The 19702-nt window shown below is 27.4% G+C and overlaps 4 protein-coding genes across 5 annotated transcripts; 3 read left to right on the forward strand and 1 right to left on the reverse strand.

The window, feature by feature from the left end:
- Nucleotides 1–3722: 3722 nt before the first annotated feature.
- Nucleotides 3723–4962, forward strand: RpL14 (ribosomal protein L14). The gene is made up of 4 exons (XM_015521282.2): nucleotides 3723–3873; nucleotides 4347–4448; nucleotides 4523–4717; nucleotides 4793–4962. The coding sequence occupies exons 1-4, from the start codon at nucleotides 3871–3873 to the stop codon at nucleotides 4940–4942; spliced, it is 450 nt and encodes a 149-aa protein (XP_015376768.1). The 5' UTR covers nucleotides 3723–3870; the 3' UTR covers nucleotides 4943–4962.
- Nucleotides 4963–5242: 280 nt separating this feature from the next.
- On the forward strand, nucleotides 5243–9674 carry LOC107171167 (uncharacterized). The gene is made up of 3 exons (XM_089218467.1): nucleotides 5243–5285; nucleotides 5564–5770; nucleotides 9148–9674. Exons 1-3 carry the CDS (start codon nucleotides 5243–5245, stop codon nucleotides 9264–9266), a joined length of 369 nt encoding a protein of 122 aa, XP_089074593.1. The 3' UTR covers nucleotides 9267–9674.
- On the reverse strand, nucleotides 9316–15562 carry nbs (nibrin). Of its 2 annotated transcripts, none has more exons than XM_015521379.2 (11): nucleotides 15105–15562; nucleotides 14809–14945; nucleotides 14570–14730; nucleotides 14151–14310; nucleotides 12749–13010; nucleotides 12557–12685; nucleotides 11235–11413; nucleotides 11036–11166; nucleotides 10313–10970; nucleotides 10024–10176; nucleotides 9316–9517 (listed from the first exon to the last, which is right to left on the reverse strand). In XM_015521379.2, exons 1-11 carry the CDS (start codon nucleotides 15163–15165, stop codon nucleotides 9458–9460), a joined length of 2091 nt encoding a protein of 696 aa, XP_015376865.2. In that variant the 5' UTR covers nucleotides 15166–15562; the 3' UTR covers nucleotides 9316–9457. The 2 variants fall into 2 exon arrangements, with proteins under 2 accessions (XP_015376865.2, XP_015376872.2); XM_015521386.2 differs by having other exon boundaries at nucleotides 14815–14945; nucleotides 15105–15560.
- Nucleotides 15563–15697: 135 nt separating this feature from the next.
- On the forward strand, nucleotides 15698–19399 carry LOC107171158 (TBC1 domain family member 13). Its single transcript, XM_089219248.1, has 9 exons — nucleotides 15698–15914; nucleotides 15990–16063; nucleotides 16127–16252; nucleotides 16531–16663; nucleotides 16734–17092; nucleotides 17458–17659; nucleotides 17733–17855; nucleotides 18535–18660; nucleotides 19067–19399. Exons 1-9 carry the CDS (start codon nucleotides 15895–15897, stop codon nucleotides 19086–19088), a joined length of 1185 nt encoding a protein of 394 aa, XP_089075374.1. The 5' UTR covers nucleotides 15698–15894; the 3' UTR covers nucleotides 19089–19399.
- Nucleotides 19400–19702: the final 303 nt, after the last annotated feature.

Raw genomic sequence — 19702 nt, forward strand, 5'->3', positions numbered from 1 at the left:
AGGTCGTCGATAAATATTAAAATGGGTTCGCTATTTTTAATATAATCTATTCACGGACACACAAATACACAATCAAATTGGTCAATATAATATGATATCATTGCAGTATTGTATCAATAACCAATTAATGATGAATAGGGCTTTTAAGATAAATTCCATATTTTTATTATTATTATTATTTAGTTCGTGCTACTTGGTGCACTCTGCTAGTTCAGCTAGTTAAACTATGTAAGTGCTAGAGAGTAAGTGCTTGGCCCTCAAGAGCATCCCTCATTTATTGAAACTTTCTAGTTTCTACTGTTGTGCTTGTGAGGTGGTCAGGAAAGGCGCTATAGGATTTGCGGGGCCTCGGGAAAAATAAATAACAGTCACATTACATATTATCCAAACTAACTAATCTCTGAACAGTATCAAATATCATTTAAGAACTGCGGGGCCTTGATTATAATTTTAAAATCGCGAGGCCCTGGGCAACTGCCCCGATTGCCCCCCCTCGCGCTGTCCCTGGAGGTGGTATTGTTGCAAAGATTAATATCAATAATAAACGATAATAATATAGTCATTCATATATTGCATAATACAATGGCGTATGTACGAGGGGATATAGGGGATAGGAATCCCGGAATAAAAATCAGCAGATTACATTATTATCAGGCCAGTATACTGGCCCACCGGGCAACCAAGCAGATGCACGATGTGCATTTGAAAATTACAATGCATAATCGGCCCCTGCACTCATAAAAATTACGTTTAAATTAAGGTTTGAAAGGATTTTATTTTTTCTGTTAAAACTGAACAGTTGAAATTTAAAGTTTTAAGCCTGGCCACTTAAATAATACATTTTTTATGAAATATGTAAGCATAATATTTATAATATGTATTATGTATTGTATAATTTATAAAATATAAGTATAACATACGTTAAACCATACAAAGTTACACGGTTAGGTTACACCTCATTGATCATCGATAACAATATTATAAAATATTTATTATTTTATCGTTGGATCAGAAAGTTTTAAAATTGAATACAAGTTTCCTCACCAGTAAAAAATATTAAATATACAAAGACACGATTTTTATTATTATAATTATTTTAAATTCGGAATTTGATAAACTATCAAAATCTCAAAAATTGTTTGTAATTAAAAGCTTCTAAAATTTTTAATTTGTATAACAAAGAATTGAAAATGTAAAACAAATTTTCTAATAAATAGTTCATGGCTTAAAACCTAATATTAATTATTCTTATACAACATATTATATATAGGCTGACTAACAGACCGTCTCCACTCAGAATTATTTTTCGTGTACAATGATAAACGGGCGCATGTAAACTCCGCCACAAGTACCTTTTTTTACTGTAAACTCCGCCAGAAAAAAAAAACAGGTAAAATTGGGTTCATGTAAACTCCGCCACTGAAAAAAAATCAGGTAAAATTGAGTTCATGTAAACTCCGCCAGTGAAGAAAATCAAATAGTAGTATAAAATCAATATGATATATTTAAAAAAAAAAAAAATATAATATAATATCATATCATATCGTTCACATTATGAGCCTACAGCCGATATCATCATTGAAAATCCTGATTTCAGATAATATGAAGATAAAACTATTAATAATTTGAATCGCTCTAACCTTGACAATATTTTATCAATTTTGACATATATCATCACAATAGATGTAAATGTATTTAATGTGAGAAGGCACGTGGCAATGCGAGAGCAGTCGCACTGAACAGGTAAAAAAAAACTGGCGGAGTTTACATATACCCATTATAGGTAAGAAAAAAAAACTGGCGGAGTTCACCATAGACCTATTATTACCTTTTTATCTCGACCGATATTCTGGCGGAGTTTACAATCACCCTGATAAACATTGAATTCGAATTTAACAACTTACATTACAGACTATAGTGATCCACACGACACCTAATGATCCTTTACTTATTACTTATTAGTTATATAGACTACCAATGCTATTAAATGTTTTTGCAACCGCTCCAAAATAGTTGCCAGTACGGGCCTGATTAATACTCATATAAAAATGATTTTTTTTTATAGGTATATATTATATATAATACTTGTCATTCAAAAAGTTAATATAATAGTACTCCAAATTCCAATATAAAATATTACGTTTTATATAATGTTTTGACGATAATGCATAAGATATAAGAACTTTATTAAATGTTCAATATAAATTTAAATATTCAACTTCTATTCAATAATTCAAAATATTTTTATATACTATTATTTAACAATTAAAAATCTAGTATGAGTATAGATGTATTATTAATTATTATTAGTATTATTACCCACCTAGAATATTTTATATCATATTGATAACTGATATTGGCTCAGTCATTTGAAATTGAAATATATATTTTGAATTTATTTAAATATATTTATAATGTTATGTAATATATAAATTTGTTGAATGAAAAGGATAATATAAAATATACCTATATTTGTAATTCTGCAATATTAAAATAATTTTCATGTGGTTATGAGTTATAGGGAATATTTTTCCAGAGGTCGGGAATTATTTTTCTGTGGTCGTACGTCGAGGGATTTTTTTTCCCCGAGGAGTTTTACCTAACCTTCCGATTTCCATCAGGGGATGGATCTCCCCTTGATCTATTATTTGCTATTGTTACTTCTAATTATAAATATAATATTGTGATGTCGATGGTAAGTGAACCAGTGGCTGCACGATCTCTTTTTCCATGTGGGGCAAAGCTAATTTTTTTCACCCACCACCCACCTAAAACTAAAAGTTACAAATAATATATGTTTTATTAGGGGCCTCTCTACAGTTATATGAAAACACAATATTTATTAAATAAAAAAATAAAAATAAATCCACACCCACCCCACATTCAAGTGGGGCCCAGGCCCCATTTGTGTTTTGTCTGCACGCCACTGAAGTGAACTACCCCTTCCCCATAGCGAAATTAAATGTTTGCCAAAGTATGTAACTCCCTTGACAAAATCTTAAATACCCACGCCACTAGTATAATACTATGATTTATAATACTTCAATATTAATAATATAAAAATATAATATTTCCATAGTTCCATATGATACTAATGATGGGTAGTAAAAGAAATTGCTAATTATACTGATATAAATTATAAATATAATATAAAATGTAATATTCTTGTCTCCAATTATAATCATTTTTTGTTTGAGTACAATGATATATCAATATCGACAATCTCAATCTTTTAATTTAAATTTGACACTTTCAACACAGTGCAATTGTGTAACTGTACACTGCAGTATAGACGTACAAATTATGTAAAGAACATCAGGATTCAACACAGAATAGGTACTCAGTAGTAACCATATTCACAAATAGCGCTTGTGTGTTTGAGGACCGTAATGTAATAAATAAATAATAATAAATATATTGAATAATCATAAAAATAATGGATATATTTTTTTTAGTTGGAGGGTTAGCCTCTATAGCACTATAGGCCCCTTTGATCTTCTTCTATGGATGTATTCAAGTACTCTACAGATATATAAATATAAAATAATCTCTGTTCTTTGGTTAAATGTATACACTTGTAGGTTTATTTCATTATTTTTGTTGGGACTGTTGGGAGTTCGTGCAACCGTGTCACCGTGTCGTTACTCGTTAATAACCACAATATCCACTTTCAGACTTTTTTGTTGTTGTTAATATCATGGATGAAACGACACGTGTTTAATTATGTTCCATGAAGCCCCTGTTGTATTCTTTTTCTTTTCAGTTAATGTGAGGTTATGATCGTCTTCTTAGCACCTCAGTTCCAAACTATTAGTTTTTCATTCTTTTAGGTTCAACAATCAACGTGTAACTGAACAATATTTCGGAAAAATGGTAAGTTTATTTAATTTATATAGAATAATATATATCTGATATTTGCGGATTCATAACTAAATTTTCGAATCGTTTTTTTTTTTTTATAATATTCAACAGCTAATCGCATCCGTGCAATTCGTAGGTATTTCGTGAACGATATGTACCTATCAATATAAATATTAAATACCTCGTTTTACAACACAATCTATGGGTTATGATTGTCTGTTTTCCGATATTTCGACTAGGATAATGTATATTGATGTCTTACTTATATTCAAATATTTCTTGTGTCTTATGTTGATCACAGGTTGAAAATTAATTCATATTCATTGACTGCATTAACCTTATTAGTTTTGGCTAAAATTAATTTAAAGGACAATATGTATATCAATAGAAATGCTTAATATTATTACTGTTTACAAATTAATAAAGCATCAACTTCAATTGATAAATTTTGTATTCAATTAGAATTATGAATTTCTCTTTTATAGCCTTTCAAGAGGTTTGTTGAAACTGGCCGAGTGGTCTACGTTGTTGATGGTCCATACAAAGGCAAAATTGTTTCAATAGTCGACTGCATTGATCAAAAAACTGTAAATAAATTTTTTATTTTTTTAAACTAATTCATCTAAAAACACCATGATATTCAATTGTTTATATTTCATAGGTTTTGGTAGATGGACCAGAAACAGGAGTACCGAGGTCAAAGATGCGTATTAGCCAAATCCACTTGACTAAGTTTAAAATTAATTTCCCTTACAATGGATCAACCAGGACTGTTCGTCAAGCATGGAAAAAAGCTGATTTAAACAAATTATGGGTTCAAAGTAGATGGGCAGAAAAAGCTGCCAACAGGGAGAAGGTAAACATTTTAAATTATATAACATAATGTATAGTAGTATATTGGATTATATTTCTAAAATCTTGTTGATTTTAGCGTGCTTCTTTGGGTGATTTTGAAAGATTCAAGCTTAAGAGAGCAAGAAAAATCAGAAACAAGATCAGGACTAATGTCTACCAAGCACTATTCAACAAAACTTATTGTCCAAAAAAAAAGACAGGAGTTGCTAAAGTTGCTAAGGCGTAATAAATTTTAATTTGAATTTATGTAAATGTTGTTTTTATTTTATTTTGGTCATAGTTAGTGATTTGATATTATCATTTAATGATCAACTAAAATCTTCCAATGGTAATATATTATCCTATTTATCCCGATAAAATTATGTTATAAACTTAATTTTAATTTATATACTGGTAAGTAAATCTTAAATTGTAAGTTACTGATTTTTATATAGAAATATTAATTTATTATACACAATATTTTCCTACTTTTACATAGATAAAAACAATTTGTTTTTTAATGTTCGAGTACTCAGACTATTACCCTATGACTCCGACCAGACATCATATCAATACAAAAATTAAAGTCTGTATCAGTCTTAATTTTAATTTTATGGTCATTTGCTCTTACCAGGGATAATAAAATTTTTCTTTTATATTAAAAAGAAAAAAAAATGTTTATTCTAGGATCAAATTACTGTCTACAAAGGCATCATAAATATTTTAGAATCTATGGATTTATTTTCTGTATAACTTACATAGTAACAATTATGTAGTATAATAATTTATCTAGCAACAATCATATTATGTAGTAAAAATGTCTACTTACCAAAACTTTTCATTAACAGATCTTATACCTTTTAGTAAGACCTACCTATTAATTACAAATATTTTAAAAATATTAAGAATTTAATTTTATCTTTAGTTTCTCAACTCAAAGAGATATTTTTTAATTGGTTGGTTTTGGATGATATTGATCGTTGCCATCTTGAGTACATAGTTGAAAACAATGAAAATAAAGGAATTAAACCGTTGATATTGGCCCTAGAACAATGGGATCATTTTCAAAACTATGGTATGCCCAAATAATTTACTACTATTACACTTCAAATGTTTACAGATTGTAAGTTGTATTTTTATATTTTAATATATATATATTCCTATCTTAATCCAATTAAATTTTTAAAAAAGCCCAAATATTTATTAAATATTAATTAATTCAGTACAAATATATATTCTACTCAGATTATTGAATAAGTAGTTTAAATCTGTGGCGCAAACACCTTAAATATTTTGGATGATCTGGATGCATGACTCAAAGGGGAAGTGGGAGGAAGGACTTTAGCTCCCTCTAAAAATATTTCAGCCCATTTCAATAAAAAATATTTTATTATTGCATTTACTGTAAATGATGTATCAATTATAGAATGGAAACAAAGATAAATAGTCACCTCAACTTATTGCCCAAAATTAGTCAAATTCTTCTGCCCAATATTAAATATAATTGTCAATCATTTTAATTTATATTTACAAAATAAAAGATTAAAAATGAAACATAAAAGTTAAAAGTAACACAAATATTCAGTCATAAAGTTGACAGTTAACAAGGTATATGTTATAGAAGTAAAAAAAAATATTGTCAAATGTGTTCATTATTGTTAATGTAGCCAGTTACAGCTTTGTAAAAATAAATTCCTATTTAAATTAAAATAGAAACACATCCATACGTTCTGTTAATTATTTAAAAGTTCATACACATACCCTATATAGAACTTATGATATAAAAATTAGGTACTGAGTGTTTAAAAAGTTAATTGTGTGCTATAATGGCTATGTAACGTTAAAATTAATTAAATGATGTATATGAGTGGTTTTTGAAAAAACTAGCCATCGCACAAAATATATCGACTACACTCAGCACCTCACGGAAAAAAATTTTTAGCGCCTTGCCAGGTAGCTAACCTAACCTAACAACTTGCCTGTTGGCTGTTAGGTCCTAGTGATATCACAAATGTTTTCAAAAATCAACTTGATGGAACTTTAACTTTACCACCATAGACATAATAGTCATAGACATTATGTCTATGTTTACCACCCATTCTCAATTCATTGTCTATTTATATCATAAAAAATTTATTAATTATAACATAATAATTTTAGATTTTGAGCGGAGCGATAAATGTATTGATTTTAAAATGTTTTTTTTTTGTGTGTGTGTGTTGTCGAAATATAATGCTTCGATTTTAACTCTAGTAGCTTTTCCTGTTGAAAAGTGAATCTATATAGTTAGTGCATTGGAGGATAGATCAAAGTTCCCAGTTATTTTCAAAATCGTCAAAGAAACAAAAAAAAAAAAAAATGGAAAAACGGAAGTTTTTACACAAAATCGGTTTTATATATTATTAGAATTTATTTTATGGGTAATTAAGTACATTTTTTTATTTAAAATAATAACAATATAGTATTATAGTATAATAAACATCCTAGACTGACAAACCATCTCAGCTTAGAATCGTTTTTCGTATACGATAATATTATATCATTGAATTCAAATTTAATAGGTACCATCCATTACAGTAACCCACTTGTAACCTATTGCTGGCTACTGTACAGCACAATAACATCTACTTCCCCGCTTTTAGATTCTGAACGGAGTGATGAATGTATTGATTTTACGATGATGTGTGTTTTTTTTTTGTGTGTCTGTGTACAGCATAACTGCATAACTAGTTGAAATAATGCTTCAATTTCAAACTTTGGGGGTGGTTTCCGATGGGAAATTGAATATCCTTGGAGCTTTATACAGGTCAAAAGAAAACATTTTCCAACAGTTTTCAAAAACATCGAGCAAAACAACAAAATAATGACAGAAAAACGGGAATATTTACGCAAAATCAGTTATCGACCAAATCGATTTTTTTATATGGTTGTAATTCAAAAACTAATCACTGTAAATACTTGAAATTTTCTCCAAATGTTTATGTTAGTGTAATCTATGTATATATAGTTTGATTTTCAAATTATTTTGACTTTTTTTGAGTTATTTATAGACCACTGAAATTTTCGATTTTTATGAGAATTTTTTTTTTTGAAGTGTCGGTAAAGGTAAACAATTTTGGATGACCAAAAAAACTTGAAAATTTAATACAAGATTCCTTATGAGTTGTTCTTATTGTAGCTAAAAAAAATTAAAAATCGTTAGTCACAATTTTTTTTCATAAGCGTTTATAGTTCAAATTTTTACGAAATCTGTCATAAACGCGAAAATTTGCAAGTAATTTTGAAGTTGAAAAATCATAAAAAATTTAGTGTTTATAACTTAGGATTAAAAATACAACACTAAGTTTTGCGTAAGTTTTCCTTCAAATATCTATAAAGGAAATTTGAAGCGTCATTATAGCAAAAATGTTTTGAGCGTTTGTTTTAAATTTTCACGAAATTGCGTAACGAATAACGATACGATTTATCCTCAAACCAGTTATATATACATCAATGATAATATAAGGTATTCTGAATTATGATAACTACATGCAATGTTTTTGGAAAAATTGATTAACCATGCCTTATGCAAAATGCGTCCTAATTGAAAAATAAAATATTTGTTTCAAATTAGAATATAATATGACAATATTTAAATATAATATAACCTAGACTGACAAATCATCTCCGTTCAGAATCGTTTTTCGTATACAATGAATACTTATCATTGCATTCAAATCTAACTTAAAGTCAGATGTATTATCATTCACTAAGATTTAAGAAAAAGTTATATTATTTATAGATATATCGTATATAATATGATTTAAACTGATTAAATATGCAAATTTTATTCATCAATTAACGATGGCAACAGACTAAATAAGTACTATAATTAGAATTATCTGTGAGGGTCAAATATAAATTTTGACAGCAAAATATAATTTATAATATGCCTATTAAAAAAAGTAAAAATTAACAAAACATTTGTTTCATAAATTGGTATCTATTTCTCTATGATATCATTGAACATGTATGTTACTTACATTTTAATGAAATATTGAACCATTTTCATTTTATGACTGGAAATATTAATTAGATCAATAGGTAAATTTGAAATCAGAAAATTAAATAAATATTAGGTTCTTAATCATTGGTTCATATAATTAGATGTTTGTTCAGGGATGATCATATTTAGGTTTATTGTATGTATGAAGTATAAATAATAATTTTTTTAAATCTTTATAATATATGGTTATTGTTACAAACAAATTAATAGCATAATTTTATTAGAATTTATGTTGTACACAATACACTTATGCTAAAAACTTTAAACAAGTAATCAATCGTTTAATTCAACTATGTGAATTACATGGTATGGATACAGATTATATAAAGTTTTATATAATCTATGGTATGGATGACTATTATAAATATAAAAAATAAGTTAATCAAAAAATGTATATTTTTATTTAGGTGCTCCCGGTGTGGAAATGGAGTTTGTAAGCTGTGATAATGATACCTTACGTAAAATTGTAGAATCCAGTATTATATTAAATGATATTATACTCAACATGAAGAGTCAAAAATACTGATTCTACAAAGTACATTTTTATTTTAAGTAGTACTCAACAAAACATCACATGATCTATATACAAAACATTTAATTTAATTTAAATAAATATATTTTGTACACATAAATAAACAAGTAAAAACATTATAATTCATCAAAGCCTAACTTAAATAAGAAATAATTAAATTTTTAATTGATTAACATAAAGCCATTTTAATCAATTTGAGTGAATTCCATTGGAACAATATATGGAATACGCATGGTTGGTCCTTTCTAAAACATAAAATTATAAACACAATATCAATTTAAACTGAAAATCTTATTCAAGATATATATGGGGTAAATTGTAAATATATGGGTATTTAAAGATGATCACTCATATAAACTGTTTATGAAATTTTTATCTTAAATATAAAATATTAAAATTTAATTTAATAAATTTAAATTATTTAAATAAATAGTATGAATGATACTAAATAATTGTTGGCTCCCAATATTTCAAATTTCTTTTAAGTTTTCTATATTTTATAAAATTCAGAACAAGTATTTACATATTTTAGATATCATTAACCTAATTCTGATTTTAATAAGGCTCTATCTAGGCCTATATAAGTAGATAAATATTCAAAAACAGTAATGGCCTATTTATAATAGGTTTATTATTTTATCTAACCAGTATTTCCATCTGAAAATTGGCAATGATATTATTATGCAATCATTTTATATGTAATATAATATAAATTTACGAAAGACTTTTTCCCCGCGAGTTTAACTGTTACCTTCTTGAATTTCTTGAAGTTCTTAAGATTACTATTATTTCCTTGAATGATGTTAGCGGTTTGTGTAGGTCTGGATACCACCATACTGACAGTTTCTACAATGACCGAATTTAATAAGTTATCGGATTCAGTATCTTCATGTGTATTAGTAGACTGAAATATTCATAAATTGATTAATGTATTACCAGTTACCACTGACTATAAATAATAGTATATAATACTAGAAAAATTAATGGTATTACACATATTATGTACATTATATCATTACCAATTTTAAATATTTTCTCACCGATTTATTATGCAGCATACTTGCATCTATAAACTGTCCAGTACCTTTAGCCTCGGAGAGTAAATTCATAATGAAATTTGGATCTACTGCTACATTGGCATTAGTCTCCACATTTTTAGATGGTTCACTTTTATTGCTGGATGATGCGTTAACTATAGGAAAAAATAATGAATCCATATCTCTTTTCTTTCGCTTTATTTTTGGATGCTCTTCAACTTCATCAATATCCATATAGTTGAATGGATCTTCGTTTTCGTTATTAAACAATAGGTTATCATTTGATACATTCCTTTTTGTAGGAACAGCCTGGATTTCAGCAGTTGTTGATTGTAGATTATTAGTATTGTGCTCATTATCGCCAGCTACAGTGTTTTCAAGCCAAGCTGACAATTTATTGGCATTAGAATTGTTTTGAGACTTTAGTACTGTGGTTAAACACAAATTATCATTTGTAAAACTGTTATTAATAGTTTGGGTTTTAGGTGCAGGGCTTTGAACGTTATGGTTACTACTGGATGGAGTTGGTTCAATCACACATTGAAACAATTTTAAGCCCTCTTCTATTCTTATTGATTGCATATCTTTATTTTTTTGTTTACTATTTTCCAATAAGGAACGTTTTGTTGGCATTTCTTCAGAGTCAGATACTTCTAACCGTCTAAAAAATTGTTAGTAAGAATATAAAAAAATATCTAAAATACAAATTAGTTTGTAATTAAATACCTTTTAAAAGCACATTGTGTGTTTGAAAGAGAATCTGGTATGGTATTTGGAAGAGAATCTTGTATGGTATTTGGAAAAGAATCTGGGATGGTATTAGCTGAAAATAATTCACCATCATTAACAGTTAAAACCTGAAATATAAAAAAATGATCAAAATTATTTTTATTTTAGTATAAATATAACTACACTATTTAAGTACCTCAGTTTCAGGAGCCAAGATAATGGAATTTTGTGATTTAATTACATTAGATTGAGATTCAAGATTAACTAAAGAAACATTGAAATTAGCGTTACAATGTTTTGTAGTATTTGAAAAAATAATGGCAAATCCAATATCATTTTCTGGTATTGATCTTTTGTTCACCATCTTCAGTTTTTCTAAAACCAATAAAAATGAAACATAATAATTTTTGAATTAATTAAAACATTTAACTCCTTCTCAACCCAATCTGGACATACGGTATCCAACTCTGGGGTGCAGCCAAAACGTCCAACTTAAACAAAATCCGTCTTCCAATTAAAATGTGTCCACCAAATAACCAAAGCCCCCTACTTTTTACCTAATGACACTCTAAACAAAGATCTAACCATTCCAACAGTCCAAAACGTCGCAAAAACTTTCTACAAACACACTCTAAATTCCACAGCCATTGTAATCCCTTGATTTCTGAATTATCCACCAATGCTATTCCTGGTGATCTCAGAAGGCGTCTTAAATGTACCTGCTGTTGTGACCTATTTAACTAAAATGTATGTACTTTTACCTCCCCTTTATTTTGTATTCAATCTCACTCTTTCTCACCAGCACATTAAAATAAACTCCCACGCTTAAGTGCCTACAATGTGCGGCTTTTTACCTCCAGTCACCTAGTCATGACACCTTCATCACATACGCTTATTGTAAAATAATATTTATAGATCGTGTATTTTAATAATAAATGATTAAAAAAAAATTAAATTAAAACATTTCTTAGGTAAATTAGCTATTACATTAAATAAATAATTAATTAATTGATTTTTGAACTAGGTTTGCCACAAAGGATTATGACTCAATCATGAAAATGACACTATATATTAATATTTATAGTAAGGGTTATTATGATGCTGTGTATTTTAGTATAAATTTCTGATAAAAACAACATCAATAAAAGGAAAAAAATGATGTTCACACTGTAACCACTATTTCAGCTATAAAAAGGAAAAAAATTACATTTGTACATTTCATTTTAACAGTCTAGTTTTTATCAACTTAAATTGGACTATTGTTTCTTTAAACTAAAAATGAGAAATATAAATAGACAAACTATTTTTCATTCTATCTTAATAAATTGTTTTTAAACTAGATCTACAGCTTTATAAATTAATAGTTTTCATATATGCAATAAATAACAATAGTTAAATCCTCCAATTTTAGTTCTGATTCTGAACAACAACCAATTAAAAATGATATACATTCATTTTAACATTTCCACATATTATCAATCGGCTATTAATATTTTACAGACATCAAGGATAAATTACCCAGAATTTGTTGGTATGTATTATTATCTTCCTTATAGCGTGGATCTTGTTGCATTAGAATATATTTTGTATCATTTAAAATATCACTATCAGACAAAATTCCATCAGAATAATTCATAATTTCTCCACCTAAATAACAAAATACAAGGTTATACTTTTTATAAACTAAATTTGTTGTAAAACTATGTTCACCTGCTAATTTTACCAATTTTGAAAGACGATTTAATTGATTAACTGTAGAACATATAAATGTTTTTCCAGAGAATAGAGTTTTACGTTTATTATTTACATTTAAGGATAATGAATTTGGATTTAAAAGACCTTCGATCAATTTAGGCGTGTAATCCATGCAGTACGGTATTTCCAACGACAAATTAACTGTCAATCCACTACATAAATCAGTAAAATACCTTATGGGTACTATTGATTTTCCAGATGCTAGACACAATAACACCTGAAAGTAACTAAAATGTTAACAAACAGTGTAGAATATGATCTAAGGAAAACATATTTTCAATAAACATTGGTGAATCAAAAACACATTAAAAAAAATAAGTCCTGCTACCATGAAAAAAAAAAAAATATTATTAAGATTATAATATTTTCTTTAAAGCAGTAATGATGAGTTTATACATTTTGAATGTAATGAGAATGAACCTCCAATATCTATATTAAAAAAAACTTGGATCTTCTAAACATTTTTTTTTCAGTTATTGTATTGTACTAAATAACAATTAGTTTACACTTAAGTAATATTATAACTAGAGCTTGGGTGTTAATGACCAATATGTCAAGTAACAATATGCAATTATATGCTATCAACTATATTAAATATAACAATTTTTTTTTTAACAAATATATGAAAAAAAAAAATTATACACTCTTTAAACATTGATTTAAAATTACTTTATTACAAAATACACAAAAAAATGATAAATTAGTTGCCAATCCATTAAAATTAAATTTTATATAGGTATAGTACTTTAAGACCTATAAGTATCAGAATTACACTGTACAACAATTATTTTTTGATAATTTAAAATTTGAAAGATCTTTGACAATCCGATAATATGTTAATACAAATCAAAAACGACGTCTTCAAAAATCTTCACGTCTACAGAGGTGCATACTTGAATTTAGCAATTTTCTGATAAAATTTTTGTCAGTTTCCATAGCCACTGCACTGTTGGTTTATAAATCTAATCACCTTATTTTATGAGTGTGTTACTTATAAACACAATAATATTAGCGATGATTTTTTTTATTGAAATAAAATAAATTAACAATGATAAATGATAATAATAAGGACAATTTTTAATATTGTACTAATAATTTATGATATAGGTATATGATAAATTATCTAGAAATATATGCATTTATATACTCAACAATTTCAAATATGTAAAAGTATTCGAAATAAGTTTACATATTAGTTATTTGACTTCATGAATCAAATTTATATCATACTTGGGTATAATTATGGTTTTGCGGAAAAAATATACAGTCATAAACATCCGAGCTCTAACAGTAATGTAAAAAATAAAACATAAATATAAATTAGGTAAGTCTAACAAATTTAACAGGCATAATGTACCTTTTCTGTAACAGTGACAGAATTCATACAGAGGTGTGAACAATCTTCAGACCAATTACGCACAACTCGTCCCCCAAGTTTTGTCACCAGACGTGTCAACATATCTTTCTCATAAGATTTCAATGTTGATGGACAAACTAATAAAGGATATTCCTCAACACTGTAATAAAATAAATATTGATGTATATTATACCTTTTGTAAGTAGTAACATAGTTTATTAAAAACTTTAAAACTGTATAGAAGTAATTTATGATAATAAATGATAGTTTAAGTCAATAGGAAGTATCACTACTGGATGGCTTCTTCCAAAAATTCATTCATGTCACTCATATTCTTATTGTACCTCAGAGTACAGATTGTATATTTCTTATATATATACATAAAAAATGGTAGTTTATAATTATTGAGATTTACTCACGTCCAAATGCTATCCATTATACCAAAACGAATTTTGTCACCCAACTTTAAAATTTTAGGGCAATTACTTTCAATTTTTTCCTCCATAGCATTTATAAATGTTCCATACTTTGATTTCTTGTCAACAAGAATCAAAAATAGTTTTTTTGTACTGCCGACTGCCTAAAATTTAAAATGACAAATCAACACTTTTAGTTATTTAGAGTATCAAGTACCAATGAAACAATCTGTAGGTACTACTTGTACTTTTTTTTCAAGAATGAGATCTGCATGACAACGGCTTATGGAAGTATCGTTTGATATTTCTAGATCAGCACCAAATCCAGCACGACCGATCAGATGAATCTTTCTCTTCAAGACATCATAGCATTCTCGTGCTGTAATACAACATATTATTATTATTGACATATTAATGACAGTATGGCACCTATATATGGTATTACAAAAATTATATACAATGAACTTCAGAGCTTTAGATACCTACTTTTTATTATAAATTACCTAACACTTTAAAGTAAAACCTTCATGGTACTCACTTTTTACATTTATCAACGTCGGTAAGGACATCAAAGGTTCACTGCCTTCTTCGCAGTCCATTTTAATTAAAAATTGAAAAATAGCGTTCCTATGAATTTGTAGTTGGTTGGTTTCATTAGTACCTTTACCAGTTTACCATGGAAATAAATTACTCTTACTGTCTGCTCGACTACGATAGTATAATGAAAACAGATTTGACAGTTTTACAGAAAATCGTTCAGTGGGGGTGGAAAATAAAAATGTATTGTTTTATTTGTTTATCTACATTTAAAAATATTAAAATTTACGAATGTGTAGGAATTTTTTTTTATGATAGGACGTGCTCACTGCTCACGTGCCTCTAAATATTCAATATAAACAATATAGTCACTGTCACACTGCCACTGAGAGACATAACACAGTCGCACAAGAGACACGACACGTCTGTCACAGTCACACTAAGTACTCACCAAGTCACGAGTCACGACTCACAGACGACAGACAGTTGACAGTGTCACTTATTATTCAGAGAATAAACAGTCTTTTTTGTTTTTTCTTGTTATTTGTGATAAGATAACCATGTTGTGATTTCGAAACGTTTGATAAAACAAAAACCGTAGACGTATGGTAATATTATGTATTAATAATAATCTAAATTTCATGCCATAGCCAGACCTTTTTTAATCTCTAACGGTCTCTTTAGTTGCCTAGTTGGATAAAACATTTATCATTTGACGTCTGGTATGTGTTTAAATGTTAATCCGGTCAAATTAAGGTCCTCAGAAAATTGTCTGACAATCTCTGTTCACAATGTCTTCCTACGATTTGAGGTAAACCTTAAAACATTTTGGGTACAATATTCTAACATAACCAACTAGATGAGTGAATAAAATAATTTTTTCTAGGTTGAAGGATCTTGACCAAGTGTTAGAATCAGAAGTGATCGATCTATCAAAACTGAGAGAGTTTTGTTTCAATGGTAGGTTAGGTTTTGATCATGTTCTAGTAGCTTGTATTTTACGTTTGATATAATTTTTTACAGGTATCCCTGACGTTAAAGGTTACAGATCATTATGTTGGAGGTTGTTGCTTAATTACTTACCATGCAATAGAAATAAATGGGATGAACAACTAGATCACCATAGAAAATTATACCAGCAGTGGTTAGGTATTTTAAATTATTATATTTATTATTTAGGTATTATAGTATAATATAGCAGTATTAAGTGCTACAATTTATTAGTCATAACAAATAAAGTCATGAGGCATTAGGAACATGCACAATTCTTTTTTTTTTTTTTTTATGCATTAAGACTTAGGATAGATCAAAAAGGCAACTTATAAATTTAACAAAAAGTATATATTAATATTATTTTTATTTTTTCGAAAGATCATCCAAGAATATAATTAATGGTTTATTAATTACTACATATTAAAATTATCCAGATGAAATATTAGTCACTCCGGGTTCAATCGATAATGAAGAATGTGATCATCCATTGAGTGAGGATCCCAATAGCAAGTGGAATACATTTTTTAAGGATAATCAAGCTCTTACACAAATAGATAAAGATGTCAGGTAATCATAATGCATAGGATCAATCTTTAGAATATGTAGTAATTATTTATAGTTATTTTCTAAATTTTAGGCGATTACATCCTGAATTATCTTTCTTCCAACAAGCAACTGATTATCCATTACCTATTGTTGTATACAGTTGTGGTACTAAACGATTGAACAGGAGAGTGGGTATGCATTTTCTTAATAGTGCAAATGTTGTACGAAAAGGTCTTGGTATTGTTAAAATATCACAAAAATCTGAACAAACTAGTACTTCTGAATTCAAGCCGCTGGAGGAAGGTTCTGAAGCACATTGGGAGGTGGTAGAAAGGATATTGTTTGTTTATTGCAAATTAAATCCTGGACAGGGTTATGTACAAGGCATGAATGAAATAATTGGTCCAATTTATTATTGTTTTGCTACTGATCCAATTATTAAAATGAAAGGTGAAGTAAAATATTAAATTTTATGTATTCAATATATTTATGTGTAATTTACCCACATTGATTATATATATATTAGGCTAATAACATATAATATAGTTAACCTCATGTTAGTCAGTATTTTTTTATTTATATTTATGTATAACAAAATAATAGTATTCAAATTTTTAAATAATACTGATTTTTTATTATTTATCATCTATATAAAACCTATTCAGTTATTTATTTTTATGTAGTGTTTATTGTGTTATGTATTGATTTATAAAAAATATGCTGTTTTTTTGCAACATAACAGTATTCAAATGTATATGCTGCAAAAATAACTATCTAAAATAGCTACTTTATTTTATATTTTTAATCATTTTTAGAGCATGCTGAGGCTGACTGTTTTTTTGTCTTTACTAATCTCATGTCAGAAATTCGTGATTTTTTCATAAAGACATTAGATGAAACAGACACTGGAATTGTGAATATGATGCGTAAAGTAACTGACAGGTTGAAAGAAAATGATCCAGTTGTTCATAGTTATTTAGTCAAAAATGAAATTTATCCTCAGTATTATAGTTTTAGGTAAGGTGTTTTATGATTATTTTTGTGTTTTATTCATTATTTATTTTATTGTTTGCCTTCCTTTTTTTTTTAGATGGTTAACTCTGTTATTGTCTCAAGAATTTTCACTGCCAGAAGTCTTAAGGATTTGGGATTCTCTGTTTTCTGATTCACAGAGATTTTCATTTCTCATTGATATATGTTGTGCAATGATAATGTAAGTTTGATTTGGGTATTACAATAATATTTAGTAATTTATTACTAATAAATAATTTAGAGGAGAGTAGTAGAAGTGACCTCACCAAAGCCTATTTAATAATGTACCATATTTCATTTATTTTAATATTGTTTTCACTGCTACTGTAATGAATTTTTGTAAGGTTTCAGAAAGTTCTGCTTTATTGTATAGTTAGTTTGGTCATTAATTTAGCTTTAGCTATATAATCATTCTCTACAAAGAATTGTGTAACTTAAAAGTTATAAATTATAATTTCATTTCATATTTTAATCATTACCTTAATTCTGTTGAGAGCTATGTATGCTAAATACTAGTTAACAGAAAATTCTTAACTTTTTACAAGACTACCAAGGTAGCCTTTTTTTTGTGCATCACCGCTTGGAGACGTACTGTTTTCACATGACGTAGCCCCCATACAGCATCATTTATTTTTTTTAAATATTTACAACTTTAATCTGATCCCTGGTGAGCACACATTCACTTCCAATGTAGCCTATCTTTTTGTAGTTGGCAGACCAATTTACACATAAATATAATTAGTTAAATATAGTTTTATTATTATTTATATTTGATTTAATTTCAAACATATGATATTAAATAATGCATAAGTTATTATATTAAAGATTAATATTAATACAAACCACACTTTTTTGTATAGTTTAATCAGAGACCAAATACTGGCAGGAGATTTTTCAACAATCGTCAAACTTTTGCAGAATTATCCTAATGTTGAAATGCGTGTTATATTGAATAAAGCTGTAGAATTGAGCTCTAAGAACAAAGAGTAAGTAATAATTTGTTATTATTAAGAAATAGTTTAAATGAATTTATAATTTTTGAAATTTTGATTGAAATACTTATTTTATATTAAATAATATTTTGGAATATAAATGTATATTATAATACCTATATCATGTAAAAATTGTGTATGCAATATGGGGCACTTGTATTATTTGTAATGGGTTGTATTTTATTTTAAAGTTTTGTATATCGCCTACAAACACATTTAAATCAGGGGCCCTAAGTATGATAAGTATTTTTTTTGGTAGGGGGAGGGTGATCTATTCAACTGTTCTATGATGCAACTATCTATTGGTCACTGAGGCGTATCATATGCTGTATACAATAGCATTTTTGATTGGTTACATACAATACACTCATATTAATATACCTAATCTTATGTTTTTCAGTGAGGAATCAAGTGGAATATGAAGATATATATCTGGTGTTTTAACCTTCAGCTCTCTGAGAAATTATCAAACATTGTTTTGTGATTTTTTTCAATACTCTCAATATTACAAGTTTAATTATATTTATTTATTTTGCATTAAGCATCATTTATATTATAAGCTATCTAAGCTGTCTATAATCTACTACTTGTTAATATTATTCTATTTTTACGACTATATGCGTATATATACATTCTACGTATATTAACGTCTATATTATTTTATTTTTAAGTGTTACAAAATCATTGTTTTTCTCTATTTATTAAAAAAAATTGTATTTTTTGTTCTGTGTTATTTAGAGTTTCATTAAATTTTTCCTTATCTATAGTGTTTTAAATATGCATGCAATATTGTCTTAATGATTATGATTTCGTAATAATTTAAATAATGGTATAATATTTATAATGTGGTGCGCGGTAAACAGCGAATAAAATAATGTTTAGTTTCGAATTGAAAGGTATATTATATATTTATATCAAAAATAGTTATCGAATGTTCTAGTCGTAAATAATATTATGATAATTAATAGACAATAACCAATCAACACATGGCTTTTCGAACAGTTATAATTAATCTTAATACTCAGTTGATAGGTAA

Source organism: Diuraphis noxia, unplaced genomic scaffold (assembly GCF_037042655.1).
Source record: "Diuraphis noxia isolate RWA-SAM2 unplaced genomic scaffold, SU_Dnox_SAM2 contig0002, whole genome shotgun sequence".
NCBI classification, from domain to species: Eukaryota; Metazoa; Arthropoda; class Insecta; order Hemiptera; family Aphididae; genus Diuraphis; species Diuraphis noxia.

Excerpts from the sequence above, each read along its gene's own strand:
- RpL14 (XM_015521282.2), top strand. Across the intron at positions 4,449-4,522 it reads ACTGCATTGATCAAAAAACT|GTTTTGGTAGATGGACCAGA; the intron begins GTAAATAAATTT and ends TATATTTCATAG. Across the intron at positions 4,718-4,792 it reads AAGCTGCCAACAGGGAGAAG|CGTGCTTCTTTGGGTGATTT; the intron begins GTAAACATTTTA and ends TGTTGATTTTAG.
- LOC107171158 (XM_089219248.1), top strand. The coding sequence starts at position 15,895 with ATGTCTTCCTACGATTTGAG. Across the intron at positions 16,064-16,126 it reads GAGAGAGTTTTGTTTCAATG|GTATCCCTGACGTTAAAGGT; the intron begins GTAGGTTAGGTT and ends AATTTTTTACAG. Across the intron at positions 17,093-17,457 it reads TCCAATTATTAAAATGAAAG|AGCATGCTGAGGCTGACTGT; the intron begins GTGAAGTAAAAT and ends AATCATTTTTAG.
- LOC107171167 (XM_089218467.1), top strand. The coding sequence starts at position 5,243 with ATGACTCCGACCAGACATCATATCAATACAAAAATTAAAGTCT. Across the intron at positions 5,286-5,563 it reads CAATACAAAAATTAAAGTCT|ACCTACCTATTAATTACAAA; the intron begins GTATCAGTCTTA and ends CCTTTTAGTAAG. Across the intron at positions 5,771-9,147 it reads GGATCATTTTCAAAACTATG|GTGCTCCCGGTGTGGAAATG; the intron begins GTATGCCCAAAT and ends ATTTTTATTTAG.
- nbs (XM_015521379.2), bottom strand. The coding sequence starts at position 15,165 with ATGGACTGCGAAGAAGGCAGTGAACCTTTGATGTCCTTACCGACGTTG. Across the intron at positions 14,311-14,569 it reads ATAATGGATAGCATTTGGAC|TGTTGAGGAATATCCTTTAT; the intron begins GTGAGTAAATCT and ends ATTTTATTACAG. Across the intron at positions 12,686-12,748 it reads AAAATTGGTAAAATTAGCAG|GTGGAGAAATTATGAATTAT; the intron begins GTGAACATAGTT and ends TTTGTTATTTAG.